General features: G+C 40.5%; 3 protein-coding genes across 3 annotated transcripts; 1 reads left to right on the forward strand and 2 right to left on the reverse strand.

The window, feature by feature from the left end:
* Positions 1-10,437: 10,437 nt before the first annotated feature.
* On the reverse strand, positions 10,438-12,818 carry fzd2 (frizzled class receptor 2). Its single transcript, XM_026359590.1, has one exon. The coding sequence runs from the start codon at positions 12,641-12,643 to the stop codon at positions 11,012-11,014; it is 1,632 nt and encodes a 543-aa protein (XP_026215375.1). The 5' UTR covers positions 12,644-12,818; the 3' UTR covers positions 10,438-11,011.
* A 2,228-nt stretch (positions 12,819-15,046) lies between these two features.
* Positions 15,047-22,331, forward strand: moto (minamoto). Its single transcript, XM_026359581.1, is given in 9 exon segments — positions 15,047-15,106; positions 15,457-15,564; positions 17,616-17,779; positions 18,020-18,124; positions 18,273-19,012; positions 19,015-19,763; positions 20,120-20,254; positions 20,864-21,041; positions 21,118-22,331. Coding segments are annotated over 8 exon segments (2,322 nt in total). The 5' UTR covers positions 15,047-15,106; positions 15,457-15,501; the 3' UTR covers positions 21,306-22,331.
* A 198-nt stretch (positions 22,332-22,529) lies between these two features.
* Positions 22,530-25,451, reverse strand: ccdc43 (coiled-coil domain containing 43). Its single transcript, XM_026359600.1, has 5 exons — positions 25,257-25,451; positions 24,619-24,712; positions 23,678-23,813; positions 23,501-23,556; positions 22,530-23,346 (listed from the first exon to the last, which is right to left on the reverse strand). Exons 1-5 carry the CDS (start codon positions 25,428-25,430, stop codon positions 23,159-23,161), a joined length of 648 nt encoding a protein of 215 aa, XP_026215385.1. The 5' UTR covers positions 25,431-25,451; the 3' UTR covers positions 22,530-23,158.
* Between the last annotated feature and the right edge of the window lie 568 nt (positions 25,452-26,019).

Raw genomic sequence — 26,019 nt, forward strand, 5'->3', positions numbered from 1 at the left:
ACCTTCAACTAGCGTCAATGTGTTGGTACAAGCACAAACAGAATTAGTGCAGTAAGTAGTGTCTAATGTTGTCAGACCAGTATTTACAGCTATTAATGACAACTTGAACGTGTCACTTGTGTTGGCAAGACGCAGCATATGATGTCTGTACTCACCATTGTGCAGCCACTCCACTTTGATAGGCTGACTTCCAGTAAGAACCCCACATAGCGTGATGTCTTTCCCCTCATCCACACAGCAGTCCACCAGGGGCTCTATGAATGTGGGCGGGTCAAGATGTTTGCAGGGGGAGAGGTTGTGATGGCCTGGATAAGAAGGAGAGTGGCGAAAGGAGGCGAGGAGTCAAAAGCAGAAAGCGGGAGAAACACGAGCACCAAAGTGAGCTTACCTCGATTTTACTGATGAGAAAACACAAACGACTATCAAGTCTAGCTAAACGCTACTTTTTGGTCCCTTGTGTCACATATATATTTCTGCTAAACGTGCCACAGATATGAAATGGTTTGTAGCTGCAATGTTTCATCCACTCATCTAACAAACCCGTTCACACTTCTTTTTTTTTTTTTTCTTTTCGCACTCATTAAAAAGGGCCTCCACTGTCCATGAAGACACAGCACCAACATCAATCATCTGACTTAACTGATGACTTAACTGACTAAACAAGTCCTGTTGAATAAAGTGTGGTTAATTTGATTTTGTGTGTGTGTATTGTTGTTGTTTTGTTTTTTTCTTTTGCTAAGCGTCTTTTGGACCACATCTTACATTATATTGAATTCAGCTGTCTACTCCTACTTGACTTAAGTAGAATACTTAAAGCTCGGATCATTGCCATGTGGGTGGGTATTTCCAGGAACTAACGTTTCATAACTCAGAAGCACTTTATCACTATATTAACAGCAGATAGTACAATACTTTAACAAAACACTGTGTAAAAATGGGCCGAATCTGATTGCGTGTTGTAATGTTGAGTTATATACAGTTTACTAGTTAGGGGGTAATGTCAATGTTTAACCAGTTAACTATGCTGATTATGTCACTGTCCAGCCTGACATTTGAGTGTGAGCTGCATCTCTGCACACTGACACAGAGAAAGGGGGATGTTAACACCGCTTGCACATCATGACTCTTTGACTCTTTTTTAGCAGCTCTATGAACACACAGGAAGATTTGCAGATTACTCTGAAAACCTAGCGCCGTCTACAATGACACTTGCCTAACAAGTAACAAAGGCTAAGTCACACATGTCAAATTAACACGCACTGGCTTTAGTCAGTTCCTGAAATTGCGATGTGAAAAAGACACTGTGGAGAGTTGTCATGCGACAGATAGATGTGTACAGCAATGTTTGTCAGAGGACAGTTTAGAGACATAAGAAACAAACCTGACCTAATGTTGTCTAATTATTATAAACTTCACCTTCACAACAAAAACTGAAAGAGGTGGCAACCTTCATGTCTAATATAAAGACGTCACATACAATAATTTTCACTTTAACTGTACTGATGTTATCTTTAAAAGTAATACACCTGGTGTGTGGACCCTATTTTCCTGCTGTGTACCTCTGAAGCATCAGGTTCAGACTTGTCTACTCAAAGGAGCTCTTTAATAACTTGTCAAATGCTACAATTGAGGCTCTTTCCAACACAAAACCCCAACTTCAATCTACAAAACTCTCTCTCTCTCTCTCTGTCATGCAGTTTGTACCTGTATCAGTGGCGCACTCTGGGCTCCTGCTGGCACCGGGGCCCGGTCCATTCCCCGGTGCCGACGCTGGGCGCTGCGGTTTGATGTAGATGCTGAAGGTTGACACATAACGCCGTTTGCTGCCATCGCCATTCATGTCTATCTGAGAGCGCCCTGGGCAGATCAGCAACAAGTTATTTACACAGTCATTTCCCAAGTTGATATCACACTTCCTCTGTCTCTCCGGACCGCTGCAAGCCGCCCTCTCTTCTCACATGCAATGAGTGCAGCTTCTCGCCCTCAGACGCTTCTCTGCACATGCTGGAGCCCTCTTCTCACTCCCTCCCCTTCATCTGCAATAACTCCACCTACACCACAAATCTTTCTCTTTTACTTTGGTTATTCGAGGCAGGGCAGGCATCTCCTCAACGCACCAAAGTCACTCTAAAGCCCACAGCACTGTTTGTATTTTCACAGTAAACAGACGCACATTACGCATAAACATGGAAAGACAGAAAGCGCACAGACAGGGGGAAAGGTCGCGCTGAGGGACTTATCTACTCACCCAGCCAAAGGTCGTATTGTTCGCTGTTTGCTGAATGCGTTTGTTGAATTATCGATTTCCCTGTTTGCCCTTTCACTTATCAATGGTGCAACTGAACTTTGTGACGCTGGTGATGCAAAGGTTCATTTCACGCCCGTGGACTGCAAAGCTGTGATTGTGAACAACAGGCTCGTAAATTCCCTGTTTCTTAAGCACCCAACCCTGTAAAAGTGAAGTGAATTAGTGCAGCGTGGACCTGAATGGGTGACTCCCTGTGAGCTAAAGTGCACCTGCCTCATCCTCCATCACAGGCTGATAGAGAGGCCTGCTGTCAAATGAAACCTGGGTGTCATGTGACTGAAATCACATGACCTCCCACCTGTGGTGCAAAAGATTGGAGTGAGCAATTTTCCAAAAGGTATGAAGTTTAATTAAAGGTCACAGATTTTCACTGGAATTGTTTTTGTTTTTGTTTTGAATATGCACACCTTGGGAGCTCAGAGTATGGTATTGAGTGCAGGTTTCATTTTGAATTAAATGCTGCCAGTTGCAAGAAGTGTTTACTCTAATTCACTCTACATCCCAAACCACACATAGAGATAGTTTCCAGGGAAACGCTGTTTCCCAACAGATCCACCTGCTACTATACAAGACCTCTCAACAGGGACCAGCGCTTCTCATTAATGAACGGACTGGTATATATACTGTATGTTAAGATGGTAAACATGACACAGTACAGCAAAATCACTCTAATCTCCAAACTATACACTTGACTTGTCTGAATATCAGTCAATGCTGAAAAGTGGAATGTGTGCGAACACCAATCATGTGATTGTATCGTCTCGTTCCTGTCCCCTCCCATCCCAGTTTCCCAAATTCCACATCACTGATCACACAGAATACCAGTGTGGGGGCCCTGTTTTAGTTTCTGTGAGGGAAGAATTCCCAAATCAAACATTTACCAAATGCGTGCACATACAGAGACCCCTTTGTTGAACTTTTTCATGATGAAGATGTTTATATGCTAATATGGTTATATTATATATCACAAAATGAAAATGTAAATCAAACTCATAAAGTTTTAAAAAGGTTGAAATAATCAATCAAGTTTCAGTAAGTGCTGATAAGAAAGTAGCTTGGTCCCATCTCTGCTAAATATCACATTCACTATCCTAAAAACCTGGACATACTGAAACAGATCAACACATAACTAAAACTACACAATATAGTCAATCATTTTTTTCTTTCTCAGGTTGCATTTGCTGGACATTGACATTCTTTATTCCTTGTTTAGGAGTCCCACGTAGCCTCAGGCTCCAGCTTGATGAATCCACAAGATAAGATGACCTGTCTGTCTGTGTACTATATGCTATGTATGATAGGAAACTGCAACAGCATGCATGGGAGGACACAGACTGCTTCGGTTAAGAGCTCCAATCTGATTGTAAAGATGGTAAAATGCCCAGCAGGTAAAGCTAATAGTTGCTTTGATACTGAAAGTCACCAAACAGCAACACACAGTCAGAAATACAAATCCCTGCTTGATACATGTTGTGCTTTGTGATAGACACATTACATAACTAGGTCTGTCTGAACGCTTCAAACAAGACGCGACAACTTCCTGGGAAAAAGAAAACACATGCAGAGAAAGCTACAGAGCTGCTCATTAAGAGAAAGCAGAGTGATAATGCTCCATTTCTCCCACAGAGCCCCTGACCTGTAGGAACATAATTAATGTAATGTAGGCACAGGGCCACTCACTACACACAATAGAGTCCAGAGCAGGAGGAACACATGCTGACTGCCCCATTAATTTACCTCCCACCTCTAAAGCTGCTGTTTTTACCAGTCGGTGGTATGCATGCAGGTAGGTGAGTGCTGTGATAAAATGACAAGTTCCCTGTCTTTCCTGGAAACCATCCACCATGACTCATGAAAAGTGAACATCAGATAATAGATGAAGAGTGGTGATAGTCACAGCAGGGTAAAAAAAGGATTTGGTCTGTAGATAGGAATCTCTTTAGTGAAATGTGAGTGAACAAGAAACTGTTAGTGTTAATGAATAATAAATACATTTTCCTACTAATGAAAAACATAACAGGAAATCTTCAATCTATTAAAACATGTAAAATTAAAAAATGTATCTTTGCAATAAAAAAGGTTAAAAAAGCTAAAAGGAAATGTAACATATGCACATAGCATGCATAGTGCCACATGTGCTTTTAAAATCATGGCCTATATGACTTATAAACAACAACAACATATAAACAACATGCTTTCATATGTATATGAGACATGAACAGTTCAACTTCAACTTCTTTGTTTGCTTTTTGCAAAACCATCCACAAGTGAAGGCAGTGTAGCGTGGCATACAGGTTCAGTCTAGTTGACTTTTCCAGGCAGAAGGTAAAAATGTGGTTTGTTTGAAAAACAGACGAATGATTGAATAAACTTTTCTAATGTCCATTTTACAATAATAATCAGTATTGCTGTTGACAGCAGTTACTGGCTTACTGGGTGTGGCCAATGGGAAAGAAGACATTGGTGCCATCTAGAGAGTAATTATACACATACATGAAATAGGCCTGTACCTAAAAGCACTAAACACTATGCTACCAGATGTGGAGCACTATGTAAAATCATCTTTTTAACATGTAATTGTTTTAGTTATTGTTGAAGCACATGCACTGTGTCTCGCAAGACATCTTAACTTAATAAACCATCATCTCTGGCAGCTGAGTACTTACCTGACTGCTTTCACAACAAGCAAACAAACAGTTACAGCTCGAAGAGCTGATTGACATTTTCTTATTTGTCCTTGCCTTTAAAATTCCGCTAATAAAATACAACTTTTCAGCAAAAATATGCAGCATTGGTGGCGCCATGAAAAATGTAACACTTAAGTTGGCCAGTGACCCCTGACCTCTCCCACAGCAGCTCTCACGCTTGCAGGACAAACCCTCTTACATTGCCTCTGGCTGCAATAGTGGGAGTCCAAAGCTGCTGTCCACACCACTGCTCACTGTTTTTACAGGAAACTGTAGGCAGTGTTTCTGCAAAGTGCTTATAGACAGTCAAACAAAGACTCTTCCACCTGTTCTACATGGATAATGAGGGCTTATTTTGTTGCTGAGGGACCATTTCATCGTGTTTTATTTCTGCTGGTTTGTGTTTTAAGTGTGTATTGTTGCAGTGTGTGAACTGAAACAGCAGGGGGTGTTGTTCACCAACAATAACAATGTCAGCTGTTACTGTAGTCAGATCTTTGAATGCAATGTTTGAAACACACTATTAAATTCTCTGTTCGGCAAATGTTTAAGTTCTATCTCGATTACCATCACATTACACAGTCCATGTTTTTACATATTTTGCATTGTATGTAAAATGCAATCCTTCCTAGGAATTTGTAGTCCCTGTAATTTCTCTTTCCTCCAGCTGAACTAGAAACTGAGCTCTGTAGAGCTGTCTTCAAAAGCTGATCCCTGTTGTTTTTCGCTACGTTGGTTCACCATTGACCGTGACTGTCTGGTCCAGTGGTCCTCAGGGCATTCTGGCCAACAGCTCAACATGTGCATGTGCAGTGGGATCCAACACACACACACACACACACACACACACACACAAAAACAGCATGCAAAGGAAAACCACAAACCATATGAACATCTCTAAAGGAAATTACTAATGACCATCAGTTAGGCGTCTGTATTTCCGCTGCAATTTCACAAATTGAGATATAGTTTTAATAAGATTTTATCTGGGTTACACAGAGATCCTGAGATATGACTGATGTACTGTACACACTTGTGGTTTAATTTGCCAGTGGCAAAGCAGTTACGTGTAGTATTTTCAGTTTTTGTATTGTGTTAATTATAACAATATTCTCTAGTTAAAAGGCTTGGCAATCCTTGTCCATGAGTTGGAGAATGTGTGACTCTGTGTGTGTCTATGTGTTTAACTCCCACCTTTGCAATGAGGCCCCTCTGTTAGGGCCCACATGGAAGCGATTACGCTGTGCAGAGAGTGAAATTACAGAGAGAACCTACAGAGTTGGAGCCCTCCTATAACCACTACTCATTCACTTAGACTAACACACATGAACACAAGCTCAGAACCAAGAACCAAGTTAACACACACATACGCACAGAGAGATAGCAAGAGAGACAGATGGGCACGCGTGCGCTCCCACAGGAGCTCTGCTGCCACCTTGCCTGAAGCTGTACATTTCCACTACTGGCTCTGCTGGGACAAGGCTGCAGTGTGCTTCCTTCACTGTCTTCCCCTTTGGCTGAAGTGGGACGGAGCCGGGGCTGTAAATTCCTCAAGAAGAGCAGTTAAGAGGGCCTCCATTAAAACAGGGGGGGCCGGCGCTCGCCAGAGAGGAGCCAACTCAATAAGTCATCATCGAAGCCTGAGGCCTTGCTGAGGCCCACGAGAGAGTACAGACTGGATAAGAGCATTACTACCTTGCTCTGTGTACACCTAGTCTACCCGGCTCAGAGAGCTGCATCACTGACCCAGTAAGAATGAGTTTACCACCTTGTAATGTATTTTCAGGGGTCTGATTTACTTATCAATTAAAAGCTGCCACAGCTGTAACTGGGTTTCTAGACTCTGCTGCACATGAGAAAAACTCCTTTTGGGCTCGCCGTTATTTGAAGACATTATATAACAACATTATATATCAGTATAGGAGTTCAACATACAGTAGATGCACTTATATGTGCATAGAACATCAGATATGACAGAGTATGTGTAATTCCTTCCTCCAAGTAGACACATTAGAGGACGACATATCCTAGATTCGTCACAAGACATATGAACATGATGAAACATGACACATCAAACTGAATGCTTTGGGCTATCAGTGTATTAATACTCACACAGTGAGACTCCGTGGTTCAGATAACGTTAAATCAAATTCTTATGCCCAAGGTTTTGGATGATATTACTACTGATAATGCAATTTTAATAAACAAAAACGTGCTTAGTGCAAAATTTTAAACTTAAGAGGCTCCATCTGCATCACATGTTAGCAAATGCATTAAATTATAAAACATTTAAACATGACACAATCTCTTAAAACACGACAACACTTTATGCTGCTCTTTGCGCTGCTACTTGCACCATCACCCTGTAAGTTTACGAGAGCGGCAAGGTTGTGTACACACTGTGGTGTCTGGATGTACATTAACTATTCCCTTCCCTCCACACACTCCTCCAATTCAAGCCCATTATTATCCCCAGCATGCTGCAGGCTCCCAAAATATCTGTCACGCAGCTGTCAGCACCTCTCTGCTCAGCAGCTGGAGAGACTCCGAGGCACTCCCTCACTTTCTATCCTGATACCGAATACACCCTCACGCTCAAAGGGGTGCGCGGGTGGAAAAATCACAGTCAGTCTCTTCCAGGCAGTGGTGCGTATTTGTTTTCTGTGTCAAAGTCAACCCTGAGTGGTCTGTGCATTTATGAGCAATAAAAGTCCAGACAAATAGCTGTTCTTGAACAACAATTACCAGTCACCGTTTCTGAACAGCCTAACTTTTAATGTGTTATATCAACTGCTCAAAAGTTAACAAGCAATACCTTTTATGAAAATGTGGCTTTGGATTAAGAGTACGACAGATGTTAAGAAAAGAAAAGGAATTCTAATAGACACAAGACAAATGCAGAAAAGCGGGACACCTCTTCATGTGACTGTCTCAGGCTGAGTATTTATGGCTGCAGGCCCCGAATCAAAGTCAGAAACTCGCATGAAATGTGCATTCAAACCTCCAATCTCCTGCCAACTTCTTACGCTCTATCTCACTCACATTGGCCGCCCCTGTAAGCAATGATAGGAGAAGAAAGCACATATTGCACATCCTGTTGAGATTTCCAGGCAGAACAAGAAAGATAGATATAGTGTATGCTCTGGAAAAGCTCAGCTGCTCTTATGGTTAGGATAATGTATGACTGCAACTAATCCAGTGTTAGCCTTCATAGCATGAGTGCTTTTTGAGTTTGTGCCAAGATTTGATTAGAAACAGGCTTACTGCATGTCTGTTTCTTTTTCTTTTTGCCACATTTCACTTTTCCTCAACCCTTTAAGACCTTTCATAGGCCTGATATGATGCTTAGAAACTACAGGTTGGTGGCATATTGGCACAAACTTGAATAATAGCACCCAGAAACAGTGAGAACACTGGCGCTTGGGACTAACACAATCCCTTTCTGACATGCCAAGGCCTTATTCCAATAACAGCGACATCATAGTATCAACTCGAAAGGCATTCTTCCTGTCTTACCCCCAATCCTCGGCTTGTCCCTTCTTGCCCTCAAGCAAGCAGGAAACTGCTGCATGTGCGGCTTAAGATCTGAGATCAACAACATGAGAGATGGCTGCCACTGAAGAACTAGGCACCAACATTAAAGCAGGCAGAATCTATTCTAGATAGCTACCGCCTCTTGTGAAGTTCACATCAACAGATTAATAGAGTCAATTTGCCACAGTGTTTTAATTATAAACCTGAACGTCTTACATTCCCACACACTGCACGTTTAGAGAAGGTCAACCAGGTAATAAAGCCTATGAAAATCTACCCCAGATGGATCATGCAACATACACAAACAGAAAATTACTTTGTGAAAGGCTTTTTTTTCCTTCTTGGCATGAGTTAAATACAGAGCATCTGATTCCATTTTCTTTTAATGGTCCGAGATCCAAAGTTTAAGTTGAAATATTCACAAAATCACAGCCATGTCTCTCCTCGTTTGGATTCTCCTTATCTTCCTTTCTTTGATGCATTTCCCTGGAGAAAGACAAAAGCAACTAAATAATACTATATTTTCCATTATGTTCTCCAAACCCCTCCTCCCCTAAACCCTAAAACAATCTCACTCTTTTTTACCACCAGCACCGCACCCACATACTGCTTCTCCTCATTCTCTCACTCCTCATCGGTTTCTCTGCTTCAGTGCAAAGCCAAACAAGCCAGCCATTAAGTTGAGTTAAGCGCAGGAAGTGGGCCTTCGGGCCAGGCGGCACTGTTTACAAGGAGCTAGTCAGGTTTCAGCGGCGCTTTGAAGTGAGCAGCACACAGGAGACTGTCTGTCACTAGGCAAAGGCCCAGCGCCGCTCCACTGACTCACTCACATTCCCCCCATTCATCTGTGTGGAGAGAGGGAGGGAGGCGGCAGAGGGGGTGCAAAGATGGAAGAATAGATGAGGCACAGGTAGATTTATGGTCCCCCCCCCCTCCTGACAGAGTATCTGCTCTTACCTTTAATCACTCTTACTTGTCTGTTTTTACAGCCCATCTTTATTTAACCCCAGATAAGGATACAAAAGACACAAACATCAACTTGTCCAACAGGTCATAGGATACAATAGAGGTTCATTGATATAAAGGCTTTGCTATATGCTGATGATACAGAGCTACAGCCTAGAATAAGAGCAGCACTGCACTATGTCCCTTTCTAAACCTCTGCAGTAACAATATAAATGCTCATCACTGTATGTGCGTGCAACTCTCGAACATCTGCTTCTAGCCCAGGGCCTCTGCTCTGAGGCAAGAGGATCAACTTTCTACTACACACCCATCCAGTTCATGACATCACCACAGAGAAGCTTCGGTTTCAGCCATTCATGGCTTGGGGGATTCCAACTTGGCACCGAGCACAGTGGCTCCAGAGAAGCAACACTACAGCGAAGCTGAACAGCCTTGTTTTGCCTTCATCAAACACGCAGGAACAGTTTCACACCTATACAACAGAACAGACGTCTCTTGCCAGATGATTCCTGTTGATTTAACCAAGTCCTCCCTAACAACAGGGAGGACTTGGTTTTGCGCTTGAAGGCAATGGCAGCGAGTAAAAGACCTGCAACTCATTCTTACGGGTTGGCACCAGTTCCACAGACATACAACACCGTGCATGATATTTCAGAATACAGCGACAGAGCCGGGGAGTTGTTAACAGGAGAGGTGTGTTCAGTTGTCTGTGCACAAGAAGCCTATGTCCATTAAACCTTCCAACAAGCTTTTTTAATGCTGCCTCCTGGTCTGAGGCAACAGATGTTCAGGTGACACAACCCACACCCCCTTCTATAAACAGCATGTCTGTTTCAAGAATACTTTAAAGAATACTGAATATATGGGAGAATAAAGTAAAAATAAAAGAACTTGATGAAGTTATTTGATGTGGAGTGATAAACTGTGGATATGATCAACAGATTGAAATGTTGACATTCTTTTAATCCAAATAAACAACATCATTTCTAACCAGCAAGTTATGAAAAAAGAAGAATATATCTATGTACTGTATGTTATTTGTGATTCTTACAATGCAAAGTAAAGCAGGTTAAGTAGCAGATAATGACAGGTTTATTTACTTTCTTTAAATACAAATATATAATTTCATGTTTTTACAAATACTATTTACAATTTCACTTAATTACACATGAAATGTTTAGAGGCAGGTGTTCTCCCACTCATCATTTTCCTGATCTCTGTGTTCTTTGCTGCTGGATCATCACTCTCCCTTGAGGTGGCTTTAAGAAAAGAGCCAGGGGGGGGGGGGCCTTGCAGCACATGGCATGCATAACCACACTTGTTATTTGTTCAGACAGTGAGGTTCAGTCCTTGTTTATCCAGGTTGTCCTTTTCTCTAAGCCTCAGTGCCTATAAAGCTGAGGGGAATACAAATGCTGTAAGAACTAGGTAGCTACTCCCTGTGCTACTTACCTATTACATAGAAAACAGGTAATAATAAACAAATTAGTCCCAGCAACTAACACAAGTCTTTATTTTACACAGTGGTCTCTCCATGTTTGCCATTTGTCAGCCTTGTGTAAAACTTGTGCCAGGAGTGTAAAGTCTTTCCAGACCAAATCCAGAAACCAGAAGTGATGCCCACTATCAGTGTCATCAGGTACTTGATCATGTAGACAGTGAAGTCTGGGGTCATGCGGGGTCCAGTCTGCATAGGGCAAGGGATGGCTAGGCTCCTGCAGTTATGGCTGACCCAGCTGCGCTCCCAGTGGGGACGGAAGGCCTGCTCATAGAAGAAGCAGGCAATAACAATGGTGGCGGGGACAGTGTAGAGCACGCTGAATACCCCGATCCTCACCATCAGCCGCTCCAGCTTCTCTGTCTTGGTGCCATCGTGTTTCATGATAGTGCGGATTCTGAACAGCGACACAAAGCCGGCCAGCAAGAAGGAAGTGCCGATGAACAGATAAATGAAAAGAGGGGCCAACACAAAGCCCCGTAGAGGGTCCAGGTTGCTAAGACTGACAAAGCAGACACCACTGAGCATATCGCCTTCAAGCTGCCCAATGGCCAGGATGCTGATAGTCTTGACGGCTGGCACGGCCCAGGCCGCCAGGTGGAAGTACTGGGAGTTGGCCTCAATGGCTTCGTGGCCCCATTTCATCCCTGCTGCCAGGAACCAGGTAAGGGCCAGGATGACCCACCAGATGGAGCTGGCCATGCTGAAGAAGTAGAGCATCATGAAGAGGATGGTGCAGCCCTCCTTCTTGGTGCCTTGGACGATGGTTTTATAGCCATCAGGGCTAAAGCTTTCATTGCACACTACCCTGTCCCCGAGGAAGTAGCCAGCTATGTATGCTATGGAGACCATAGTGTAGCAGCCCGACAGGAAGATGATAGGTCGTTCAGGGTATCTGAAGCGCTGCATATCAACTAAATAGGTGGTTACAGTGAATAAGGTGGATGCACAGCAAAGTACAGACCAGACCAGAATCCATATGCGGGAGAAATGGATCTCTTTGTCAGTGAAAAACATGTACCCACCGCCCCTTGATGGCTCACAGGGAGCTGCACAATCCTTCTCTTCTAAAAACCTATAATTCAGATATGGGGGGACCTTGAGAACAGATGGGCAGCGGAAATGTGTGGAGACCAACGGGGGGTCCTGGGTCCCCGGGACAGGCATGTGGTTGGGTGGGACGGTGACGGCCGAGGAGTCGTTCTGGCCCACGCAGATCTGTCCGTCTCCCAGCACGGGGAAGTTTTCACAGCGGAGTCGGTCCGGCCACTGAAAGCCAAATTTGTTCATGAGCGCCTCGCAGCCCTGCTTGGCTCTCTCGCAGATCGACCTGCAGGGAGGAATGGCCTTCTCCAGCACCGTGCACACAGGCGCATACATGGAGCACAGGAAGAATTTCAACTCCGGCGAGCACTGTACCTTCACTAGTGGGTAAAACTGGTGCACCTCGAGCCCTGCGTCCTCCTGGTTGTAGTGGCCCACTAAATTGGGCATGATGGTCTGGTTATAGGCTATGTCCGTGCACAGAGGTATTGAAATGGGCTGACAAAATCCATGCTCCGGGACGACTATTCCGTTGTCTCCTTGATACTGGGCTGATATCAGCAGAGGCAGCAGCAGCGCAACAGACCAGGTTTTCTTCCCAGTCATTGTCCCAAGTTCAAAACAACAACTTTATTCCGATTAACGTGCTGTAAAACTGTTTCTTATATATCTTCAGCTCTGCAAAAACAGTTCTTCTGCGAGATTCACTTACTCAAAGGGGCATTGTGTGATTCTTGAACGCTCCTCTCTTTGGTCTCCGCTTTGAAAACTGCAGCCTGACTTTTCTTTTCCACAAACTCCGATTTCCTCAGCAAGGTCAAGAAAGACACAGTGGAGCTTCCGGTGAGAGCTTTCAAATTAAAACCCTAATTGTTACCATTAGGACCATTATTCACACACACACACACACACACACACATACATAGGCAACATATACACAATAAAGTTTGACATTTCTATGGAAGCATGGTATGGCATGTTCAATGTAGGTTTTCTGACCTATCACTGAACCCCCTACAGCTGTGCTATCATAGTTGGTCCCCAAATTATAAGCATAATTATTATCTAGCCCGAACCAATTCAACCTTTACATTCACATTACATACTTTTAAGTTGCATTTAAATCCTACCCTCATTCATAGCATAGTAAGAATTCATTGGCAGCTTGCCGCAACTTCATTTCTACACTGTATGTATTGAGATAAGCTGTCATGGATGCACTGCCCCCTCCAGAGTCCAGCTGTTATCCCAATTTATCTAGCTTCACTTGTCCAGATAGTAGTTACTAGTTAGTCTGAAATTTATGAACTTCTGATATAGTGTAGGCTAATATTTAAATCATTATTAAATCCTATCATCCACTGACCTGTTATTTACTTTGCATTTGTGTGGCTGACTCACTGGCTTTCATTTGAGACAAAGAGTCATCAGCAACAGTAACACAGTATGCACAGGAAACTTTTATATAACCACCATTCATCAAGTCAGTGTAGTCCAGTCAAAAAATAAACCAATCAATAAATAAAGGCAACAGCATTATTCACTGTAATAAAAGTTAATTCAATTTTGTGTACGCAAAAATATATGCTTTTATTTTGAAGACAACGTGGCTTGTATGTCGGTCGTATTTGTGCTAACTTGACTTCACAGCTGGATTGCGTGTCCCAACCAGACTTTCAAGTTCCCCTCTATACTAATATATCCATGAAAGGAGGTGGAGAGGGTAGACTTTCTCACCTAGTTTAGTTTGATCTCCATGTTATGTTTTGAAGTCCTATTGGTAATAATCTAATGTAAGGTTACTTATATCTTTGAAATAGCATTAATAATACCAGTGTGCCATTACTTAACATTAACAACAACAGACCTTGCAACAGGTCTGTTGTTGTTAATGAAATCCTTCTGCATACTGACAAATCGTAAGGAGTAGGCTAAAACTGCAGTTAGAAATAATATCAAATAATTTGCAATGTTTACCATAGTTCTTACTCATCTTATGAGCAAATATGTTAGTAGTATGTACTAGTAAAAGGTAACGTGTTTCATAATTTGTAAAAAGTCATTAGCAAAATGTTAATGGACTTAATGATTAATAGAGTTCTTCAATAATCCATAAAGTCTAGTTATGAATGGTCATAAACAGTTCTCAAAAGGATTATGATCCAGACTGCTAGACCCTTTCCAAAAAGTGAATTGTCAAACAGTCTATTGGGAAAAATCTATTTAAATACATTTAATAAATATCTTAAACGAAACAACTGGTTGTACTGGTTGTGCAATAAAGAATAGTCTAATGATTTATTTGTTAGTGATAGAGCTATTAATTACATCTCATAAACACTGGGAGACTATTGTCTAATGAGTACTTTCTCAAAGACAGCATCTTTCTTCCACTGGGCCAAAGTGTGTAATGCCAGACGTGCTGCAGAGAACCGGGGAGCCTTGTCCTGGGTTGTAGAAACAGCAGAACAGATTACAGAGGGGGAACTTCCAAACCTGCAGAAACTCTGCCAACTACAGTAACGGTTCGGCAGCATCAGCAAAAACTCAACCCAGCCAGGATGCAGACTGTTCATCCCTCTCCCATCTGGAAAGAGGTATCGGACAATCAAGAGCCACACAAACAACCAGAAGCCCACCTTCCTCTGCAGCACTTCTACTTCATACTGTACATCACCAAGATGTACTTAGTAAAGTCTTTATATACATGTACATATGTATGTATATAATCGTTGTAGCTAATATGATAAAGTATGATATGATTAATATGTTATTATAAATTAAGATATGTCATCTATGCCAAATGGATGAACTCCAGGTGGAAGTACCACCGGCGCCATTACTCCCTCACCCAGGCCTCAGAAACGGGGGCGGGTGTCACTGCGTGTTGCTATGCGCCCGGTTCACCTTCTCGACGTTAATTGGACCAGAAAAAAAGAATCTTCGGGCTCAGCCAATGTGCGTTCAGGTCGCGTGGGCCACATCGAACTTTGGTGGGGCACGCGAGCACTTAGGGTCAGTGTAGTGACTGTTGGACTGAAAAAGTTCCCCTTAATTTACCTAACGCAGGTAGGCAAACGCTGTTTTTAGCAGGTAAATTCCACCCCGATAATTGTGTGTGTTGTGTTTGAACAAAGGGAGACAAATTTCACTGGCAGGGAAAACGTTTTTTTTTTTTTTACATGAGAGACAATCCGGCCTAAATTAACAGTTAGCCAACACAGCATCGACAAGTCGCTAGCTTAATTCACTCAAGTCAACGGATAGTTAGCTAACTCAGCTAGCAAGTGTGAGTTAGCTGGTTTATTGTTTTCTGAAACAGCGGATAGCTATTGACTCCATATGTGAACTTAAAGATATATTTGTATTATAAGGATATATTAAGTTAACTATTAACGAGTACCTTTTTATTTTACCAGACCAGTAATGGAATAAATAGTCCTTCAAGTTCATGGGAGTTCAGAATGGCATTTGAGGGGCATCAGAGCGCATTTGCAAATTCACTCTTTTCCACATACCAGCGTCAGGTAAGTAAACTTTTTGGGTCATTTTTTTAAAGCTTGGAATATTTGCATCAACTATCTGTATTAGAATGGGGCATATATGTTTTGTAATGGTAAAGGAGAAGCAACAATTTTAAATTGAAAGCTGAAATGCTGACCTTGAAACCTGAAAAAATAAGATGGCTGTAAATAAAAATAAATACATGAAAAGATTCAAGATTCAATTCAAACATTAGTTTGTTTTTATGTATTTAAATACATAGTTGATTTACTTTTTGCTTTTTGTTGCAGTTTAATCCATTCTCTTCAGATACATATCTTTTTTTTTTTGTTTGAGACGTTTGGCACGCTTCTGACTGGATGGGATGAATAATGATAATTGTGCTGGCTTGAGGTAGTACAGATTAAGGTCATGTTGCCTTCAGTAAATGTAGGAACTTTATCAACAGAATTTATAACACAACATATTGACAAGTTGACACCTATCACAGCTCAAGACCAATTGGCTCATGGTACAGCTTAAAGCTCAATATTCTTACATTCACACATGCATGTGAACACAGCTCTAGTTGTGTACACAGTGTTGGAGTGCTGAAATGTCTGATCCATCAGGACATATGGTGTACAGGTGAGAAATGTTGCTGGTAATCAACTTTTCTAAATGCTATAAATCTTGGTAACCTCTGTGACATACTAAAATATGAATAAGGTGCTTTGCAGTTCTGTTGTTCTTTTACTTTCTTTACCTTAAACAGCATTTTACTGGCTAGTACTTGTTAGCTAATGTTAACCCCAAGCTAAAATCCTTGCATTAGCAAGTTTCCAATTTAGTAAACATTTAGAAAATAATAGGGTTATTAGCCAGTAAAACAGTGGTCAAGTTAAATCAAGAAAGGACAACAAGGATCCTTATTCATATTTGTATATGTTACAGAAGTTACCAAGCTTTATGAAAAAGCGTGAAAATAACTTAAAGCTAAGTTAATTACTGAGTTAATTATCAGCTAACATTTCTTACCTGCACACTGGTTGTACAGTGTACAAACTAATACTGTGTTCACAGGTGTGTACAGGTGTGTGGAGAAGTGTGACATGGAACCGTTAGGGCTGGACCCAAATATCCAGCTAGTCTTTCATAAGATAGGTATTCGGTTTTCAATTTTGATATATGGATTTTTTGTACTAAAGGTAAGATGTCTGTGATAATTTGAACTGTAATTGCTCTATTAAAATACACAGACTATAACTCAGCTTGGGACCCTGACATCTCTCTCACTCACCGCAGTGAACGTAAAAACACTTTAAACCATGACGACAACAGCTGAGTGCCAACTATGCCATTTGAAATTGGTCTACCACTGTGGCACAATGGTAATGGAAACTGAGCAGTCTTTGACAGACACACTAAAAGTCCACTCTGGCCCACTTGCTTGGTGGAAGCAATACAGCAACCACTATCCTAAACATTGCCTTTGTGTACTGGTGTTATCCAGCCTCTTAAACCACATGTGAGCGCATTTTTTCAAAGGCTGCTACAAGGAACAAGGTGAAAAGTTTGCTTCTACCAGAGAATGTGGACAAACTAATCTTCCTCGCACACATCATGAAGAGTGTAGAGGGTAAGCTTAAGGCTTAGTGAGCTTGCAGTGTGATTATTAGTTCATGTTTTAAAATATCTTGTTTCGTTTTACAAACTATTACCGCTCATCATAATTTGCAGTACCTCAGGAGAGCATGCTCATCCCTGTTAATCCTACCTTCTGTGCCAGAGGAATGCCAATTCTGAAAGTAAAAAAGATCCAACTTTAAATAAAAACAGTGCAAGAATAAACAAGATCTATAGCTAAAAACAAGATATGAAACTACACAAAATATGTAAAACTAACATTTAACATCTGCAACAGTAAAACATATAATCTGAATCTAAAAAAATATATATATATTTATAGTATGGTTATGTTACTGTATAAAGTAATTAAAATTTTTTACCACAAAAAGTCTTGTAATTAGCCTCAATTTTAGAAGGAAGAAAAATGAAAATTGTGATGAATTAACCTTTTTTTTCTCTCTTTCAGGTCGGTCTAAATGTAGGTGGTGGAAGTGATGGAAGCGTCGCATTGCCCCTCCTTTCTATTCCCAGTGGCTCACTGCAGGACACAGCATCCTACATGCCCTGGTCCCACAATGCTCATGACGATCCCTATGAACTCAGTTGTGCCCAGAGCAGCATTAAAAACAGGTATTCAGTATTAAATATGTTCAGGGTAACTGTGATTATTAATATTATTTATATTTTTAGTGTTGTTCAGTAGTACTAGGCATTAATTCTTACTTTATTCAATACATCAGAGTTAGTTAAATAGTAGTTACCTATTGCAGATGAAAAATGAAAATGTTGTCAACCACACTGTTCAATGAAAAACAAATTTTGTTCTTGTTCTTTGTTCAATTCTGGTGACATTTTTACTTTTCTTTGAAGGAAACCCACTGATAATACAGATTTTGAAGTGGAGAGTGATCTACAGGGTCTAGTGTCAAATATTTTAGATGAAGCAGATTCACAGGACAGTTACTACAGTGAAGGGTATGTCAAAGTTTAATGTTTCAACATTAGGGTTTGTATGTGCCTTATTCCTGGCTGGGATAAACCACCAGAAATACATTTATTACATACAGCATGTTGTATGTTTTATAAACACAAACTTTAAAGGATGTAATTTTTTTTCTTTTAGGAGATTACCTAAATGTAATTCCATCTGGTCTCCAAAGACATTGAAAGAAGAATTGCTCCAGTACTTTCAATCAGATGCAAAAGTACAACATAACCCTAACTTTCCACGAAACTATGTATCTGGTGACCCTTTCAGCAAAACACAGGGACAGTCGGTGGTCAGAGACGTTGAGGAGTTTTGTCAACATTCCAATGGCCTGGCTGCCAATCAACAGTGGCTTTTTAATTTGCCTAACGGAGACAGGGACAGCTATACCCTCCAGCCTCAAAAACTGCCGCCAGGTCTATCAGTGCCCCACATGGGAAACACATACCTGTCACAGACACACCAGACCAAATATGACAATATGTCAGCTGACAGAGGAAATACTCAGCATATGAATGACTTCTTTGACCTCAGTGAAGTATTTAGACCACAAAGTGAAATGAATAGCTCCTTTGATCCTTACTATGAAGACCGCTACACTCAGAGCAGCACAATGCCAAATAGTACTGAGCAGTATGTACCAAAAGCCATTAACCAGCTAGTCAGCAGTTTTCAATCATTCATGGCTGGTGAACGTGATAACTTTTGTCATGAAGACTTTACAAATGGTCACAAGCAGATGCTGGGCATTCACAATGAAGACAGCACAAGTCCTCCAATGTCAACACAAAGTACTCCTGCAGTACAGACCCCGAAACAACTGGTGGGAGAGTTTGGGATAGTGCAGACGGAAAGAAATGGGGGACTGAGGAAACAACATTTAAACATGATGCATTTCAAGATCTACCTGGTTTCAGTCCACAGAACACAGAGTACTTCCAGCAACCAAAGCTATACTCTGGATCTCTAAACCACCCAAACCAATACCAAAACAATATAACCATGCACAGAGAGAACACTCCCATGAACATAAGTCAGTATTCAAAGCATCACATCCAGCAGGGCCAGATACAGAGCAAGATCAAGTCACAGCTGCAGAAAGATAAGACGGTGATGCATATGCCTGTTTTTTTGGGAGATGGCCTCATGGCAAGACCCCTAACCAACAATTACACAAGAGAGGGTGAGAAAAAACAGGCTCTCACACAAAACCCATACTTTGACCTTCAGGGGAGCATGCAGTCTCAGAAACTTGACAGAGGAAAACACATTGTCAGTGTAGGGAATTCACAGCAATTCATGCCTTTCATGTGTACTGGAAATGACCCCAGCAGGCCCTCCAGCAATCCTATTAACTCTAACTTCAGCTCTAGAGGCACACTGCCCTATGGGAGCGGTGTTCCTGGCATGGATGTGGTTGACATGGTGTCAGCCAACGATTCTACAGTTTTCAACTCCTATGTTGGTGACATGATGACCCACAGAGGAGATACCACTTATCAGGGCATGGCCTCGGCTGTCACAATTCCAATGGTGATGAATCAAGGAGGACCTGTGATCCAGCTTTACTTCTTCCTGGATGAGTGTTATGAGCAGTGGAGGTGTTTAGAGAAGGAGAGAAAGAGGGTATGCTTTCAAAATCTGATGTATCTATTTAGAGGATATCTTATAGAATTGGTGTAACATGTTTTTTTTTTTTGTAATTGAACAGTGGTTTCTACTGTATTTAGAGTTTGTTGATTTTTTTTATTGATGTTTAAACATCTTTTTCACAAAAACAAATACACAAAGTGAATATTATTAACATTTTATAATATACTGTATGTTATAATATTTATGTCTAAATGAGCACTATAAATGTATCTTTATTTTTATTTACTATTTTTTACCCATTAAAAAAATATGTAATCAGGAGAAAAACACCAGTTTTGTTGTAGTAATGTATGCTAGGTTTTCATGTTTTCACTTATTTTCTACTTTAGACTGAGGTCATCCTCACCAAGACATTTGCTGGGAAACGGACTACAGCAGTGACCAACACTACCCAACCCAAAACACCACCAAATCCCACAAGAGTCGACCACCTCATTGTTAGACAGCTGAGAGAACAAGCAAAGGTGAGACCCGTGAATAAGCACTATGCTGCCATCTAAGGATAAAAATTGTCACAGCAGCCTTGTTCCTTTCTGAAGGTGACAGGTGCAACTTTATTTTCAATTTATCAACTGCACAGAATTACTGTCCCTTTTACAATGGAGTTACTTGAGATTGCTTTAGTTTTCCCTTAGTTGGAGAATAGGGTTATTTGGAGTTTGTTATAAATATATTAATGATGTTTTAAGTGTTTCTGTGCCGTTATTTTTGTGTGATTAATAAGCTCTGTTTCCTCACAGCAGGATAGCCCAGAGTTCAAATACTAACCATGGTTATGTCTGTGCAGAGTTCTTTCCACGCAATAAATATATGAATAATTGACATGCTACCAATACTACTACCATGCCACCTACTTGTATTGTGTAACTTTATCTAACATTTTTTGAGATTTTTTAAGATCATGTATATTATGATGGTGATATGTGATAATGTATTTCACTTTTGTTTATTGAATATTCAGTGGACGTTCTAAAAAAACACATGGATACAAGATACTACATAAAGTAAATATATTTGTTTTTTAAGTAATATAACAGTGATGGATGATTATATTTGTGATCTGCGTGGTGCAGGTGGCAAGCCTTTTGGATAGGATGGAGTGTCTGTGCAACAGTCCCCTACATATGAACATCCACACAGCACTTAACAGACATCATATGGCTATTTGCATAACCCAGTCAAGGCGCAAGGAGGAGATTGCCAACATGTCCAAACAGCAGGAGCAGAGAGCTCATTTCTCAGAAGACAGAGGTAACTCATATTGCATTGTCGGACATATGAAAAGCCTGTGAAAAGCTTCCAGCCCTAAATCACTTTTCTTTCATAGACACCCTGCTGTTGGTCTTGGCACTGAAGGACCTAGCTGCTACCACAAGGAAGGTCCGCACAGCTCTGTGGTGCGCTCTTCAGAACACACTGCCCAAACCTGTCAAGAGGCAGGTCCACCATGTTGAAGAGGCCACATGCAGCGAGAGGTGCTCCTCCCCATTTGAGGGATACTCTTTTAAGTTATGATTCAGCAGGCAACAAGCATGAGTTGGAGGTGTGGATTAAATCCATGCCAGAATGTCCCAATTATAAATTTCCCATAGACAACAGAGAGATAAAAAAACAAATGTTCTTACAATATTACTTACCTACTTACCTAAGTCTATAGTGACATTTTACCTGCAACACAGTGATCACTGCAGAATGAGATGAACAGCTTAAAGTGTGATGATTTTTTGGCACCAAGGAGCTTCAGTTAGCTAACCTTCTTTGTGTAGGATTTGCATGAACTATAATTTATTCTGCTGCATCTTTCATTCATTTCATTTAATTAGTGTCATTCCAAGTTAACCCGAATCTCGCTTCATCACTGTTGTATTTAAAGTCACTATTTATGTGGAAGATTTCAGTGAATTCTTCATTGTTTTACTTATTTATTGGAATCTAATGAAACCTCAGTTCTGGTATATCTAAACAATAATTGAATCACAAGGGCAGTAGTTTACAATTAACATGCTAAAGATTTAAATATTTTTTGAAATGTTCCAATTAATTTCTTCAGTTTCTGCTTTTCTTATGTAACCTCAACATGCTTTGATCAGAAAAAAAGTTCTATTTCTCTGCAATTTGATGAAGTTTGAACTGTTGCTCAAACACTCATCATTCTGAAAAATAAGTTCAGTGTTTTAAATGTATTAATCACATTTTACAAATCAATATATGGTATTTACTAACAAAACCTTTCGTATCAGTGATATATAACTTAGCCAAGTAAACATTTATTCTCTGGTGTTTAGTTTAGTCCAAGACCTGAAGAGTTTAAAATAAACATGTTAAATTATAAAATACTTTCTGAAATATCTTGATCAGCATCTTTAACCTTAATTTTCTTCTGCAAACTCAGCAGCATAAACAAGCACTGTTTAATTTATCTGGATTTTGGTCAACTGGAAACCATACCAAAACTTCCGTTTTTCAATGTAAATGTACTAATCACACATTCCACAAAAATTATTTTCAGATATTATCTAATTGTATTCTTATCAGAAAGATGTCACAGTTTGTCCCTCTATCTGTTACAAGGCCTTAGTTTGTAACAACACAAGCAGGGTTGTTTCACTCTCTGTAATTTTAATGTTCGTGTTTTTTTTAGTCTTGTTTTCTGTTCCGTAAACTTAAATATTTTAAAATAAAACAATACAAAAAGCTGAAAAGGTTTATTCATTTAAAAAGATGAACCTCATTGTAAACATTCAGATGATAGTACATGATATATTTGAGGTATAATTTAGTCACCCCTCCATTCTCTCATTCTGCATAGACTGTAGAAGTAAAACCTAAACGAATGAAGTGAGTGCAACAAAGTTTGACATGAACATTTACTTTGACTTAAAACTTGCAGAAATGAAGACATTTGCAGAACAGTGGCAGATAACAGCAGAAACTCTGGACTGAGTTACCTGACAATGATTTCTCCCATCTCACCATGATCAACTGTATATTAATAACTTCAGGGGTAGCTCTGTGAAAGCATGTTTCACATTGGACATCATCTCAGCAGATATGATTCAGATCAATGACATAAGTCTTATCGCAAACATCATAGAAGGCCTTGCAGCTTTATTCCTATTTATTCATTCTGTATCGGCCCATATCAGTATCCAAGAGGAAGAAACAGGACTGTGTGTGCACACCACCCAGCACAAAATCTTTACACATATCAAACGTTGAGAAAGTAATTAACAAAAAGGGACTGATGGACTTATTTCCACAAGCTGAAATTGGCAATGAGGTGTCACTACACAAGCAGTAACCTTTTTTTTTTTTTTTTTGTCTTGTATGAAACCTTTCTGCATACAAAGTGTCCTTTTCTCCTGCTTTTATCTTTTGCGTTCACCTTTCTGTGTACGCTTCTTCTCCTTCTCTTTTCTGTCTTGCTTGGCTAGTTTATCCTTCTCCCGCTGCATCTTGTCCATTTCCTTCTTCTTCTGAGCGTCCTCGCGAGCCTGATCCCGCTTTTGCTTCTGTCTGTTCAACACCTCCTCCACGTTGGTGTTCTTAAACAGGGCTGACACATTTGGTTAAGGACAACTCAAAGCAAAAGATTTGCATATTACCACTATGGAGCTATAAATAATTGGAACAGTGTGTGATTTAGTCAGGCAACCATTGCATTATTAATTCATCCTGCTGATTTAATAAAACAGCTGCAGAAAGGATACATTTATCATTTCCTTGGAAGTTAGTGTCACTTGGTGGCTCCTCTTCTTCATCTTCAGTGCTTTTGTCAAGGAAACAACTGACATATTGAAGAAAATACATACAAACATATGGACATATCTTGCAAGTGTCACTGTAGCCCTACAGTCATGACTTCAGTTTAGTAAAATTAAGGATATTCCTCTTCGTCTGTTACATTAGCATATTGAGCAAGGAGGGCTTCTTTCCTCTTCTTCGACTCTTCGGACACCTCCTTCTGTTTCACCACTATCTGAGCTTGTTTTTCTATCATACTGGCAATGGCCTGGACCTCCGCTACAGAAAATGAAGACAGGACACAGCTGAATAAATAACTGAACTCTGACGACATTTAGTAGTTTACTTGCAATAACTACCTCCTTTGGCTGTCAATATGAAAGTGCATTAACAGAAGGCGCCAGGAAGACAACCATCTGAGCCTGAGGCTCAGTATACACAGTATACACATCCTTATGGTTATGTACACAGTAAAGAATGTCAGTGGAAATTACTTTTTGGCATAAGCACTTCGTCAGACCACAAAAGTGTATTTTAGTTTTTTCCCCCCTCTAAAAAAACGTTAATCTTTCCCTGGGACAAAAATTACTTTGTGCACTGCTCCAAACTCAATGCAAACACATTAAAGCTCAAAGAGCTAATCCCTGTGTATGCTTAACTGGCATTGAAGACAGCCTCGGTATCAAGCTGTCCCTGCTTTATTTAGGCAAGATTGAAAAGAGTTGATTGGCCTGCTGGCATCCCTTCTTTTGAAATGCCTATATAAATTATTAAATGGATATATAATGCTAGAGTGGGCTACATAGTTGTAACAGTATTGAATGTTGTGTTTGTTTATTTATTTTCATTTATGATTGGATTATAACTTTATACAGTACTGTTTGTGGATATGTAAAGATTCTGCAGAATCAGTCAAAATGCAACCACTGGCTATTGTTCATTTACTCTTTGTAGCCAACAGGCTTTTATTCCAAATGTTTGATCAAACTGTCCTAAATGAATAACGGAACCTTTGCTCTTACTGACAATGAGTAGAAAAAACGTAAAGATTAGTGATGTGGATGAATCAAAGTCACATAAGTACCATCATCTGCATCCCGTTTTGCTGTCAGTCGGCTGCGATGTGCTGTCCACTGCTTGATGATCTGTTTGCACACATCTTCCATGGTGTCCTCATCCTGCACACAAAGAACAGTACAAGTAACAAATCATTCTGAATGCTAATTACATGAAGCATATGTTGGTGCTGTGATGCTGTATCTGGTTTTTCCACCACAGGCTAATACATGATTGTGTCACACTCCTAACTCACTTCAAAAACCACCACCTGGCCACCTCTCAAGACAGTTGCACAGTCAGCCAACTCCCAACCTATATTATTACAAAGAGCCCTGTGAAGTGCTTTAGTGAGCCGAACATGTTAAACCACCTTTAGCAACCACACCGCTCACTATTGAGTGGATCGTTCACTCCTTACCGATGTTGATCAAGATAAATAAAACCCAAAAACGAGACATTTTTAAACGGGGTTTGGTAGGAGACAACAGCTCGTAACTCTGCGGTTAGTTTCGGAGTTCAGCTGAAGTAACACTCCTTAGTCTAACGTCGATATCCAGCTCCGTGAAGGACAGCTGACATCAGCTGTGGTTCCGCCCGGCAGACACGACTGACAGCAACAAATGCCTCGGAAGCTGAGCGGGACATGCCGCTCTGGGTACTCACCAAAAATGCGGATAAAATTCCTTGAAGGGCATCTTCTTTCTCCTCGTCATTCTCCTCTTCTTGTAGGACCCCTAAAATGTAGGCCCCATACACCTCGCGGTCCACTTCTAAGGACTCTAGCCGATCATTTAACCAGCTTTCAAACTCCCCGGCGTCTGTCACGGGCGCAGCCATCTTGGCCCTTTGGGGTCCTTCGATGGCGCATGGCTGTCCTTTGTGATCGCCTGTGAAAATTAGGAAAAACAAACTTGCTGTTGTACTGACGACGAATCAACCAGAGTAACTTAAATATTATGTTGGTTTCCATGTTGTAACTAGCTGATATACAGATTTACCTGATTGTTCTGTATTAAATCTTTCAACTTATAGGTCAAAAAAGCTCAGAGATGCTGCAGAGTAAAAGTTCCTCTCTCCTCTCACGGAAAGTTTGTAAGTCATATTTTGTCTTATAATTCACTTTAATTTACTTTTATTCTTATAGTTTATATAAAATGGTCTTTAATTAATCCCAACGTTTCATTTTATATATATGTTTGACATATTAATGTATGTTTTCATTTTTCATTTTTACTCTTCTTCTCAAGCTTCAGACACTCAATATGTTAAAATCTTTTTATTTATATCTACATTTTTTTTTTATGAAAAGTTATAACACTAAAACTCCACAGTGAAAGCTGCTGTGACATTAATACAGCTTGCTGAAACTATGGTGAAAAATACACTGCATGTAAATTCTGGTGTCTGTCTAACTGCAGCATTTAGC

Source organism: Anabas testudineus, chromosome 8 (genome assembly GCF_900324465.2).
Source record: "Anabas testudineus chromosome 8, fAnaTes1.2, whole genome shotgun sequence".
NCBI lineage: Eukaryota > Metazoa > Chordata > Actinopteri > Anabantiformes > Anabantidae > Anabas > Anabas testudineus.

Coding starts and splice junctions, on each gene's coding strand:
- fzd2 (XM_026359590.1), bottom strand. CDS start 12,643: ATGACTGGGAAGAAAACCTGGTCTGTTGCGCTGCTGCTGCCTCTGCTG.
- ccdc43 (XM_026359600.1), bottom strand. CDS start 25,430: ATGGCTGCGCCCGTGACAGACGCCGGGGAGTTTGAAAGCTGGTTAAAT. Junction 24,713..25,256: donor GAATTTTATCCGCATTTTTG/GTGAGTACCCAG, acceptor CTTTGTGTGCAG/GATGAGGACACCATGGAAGA. Junction 23,557..23,677: donor AATGTAACAGACGAAGAGGA/ATATCCTTAATT, acceptor TGACAAAAGCAC/TGAAGATGAAGAAGAGGAGC.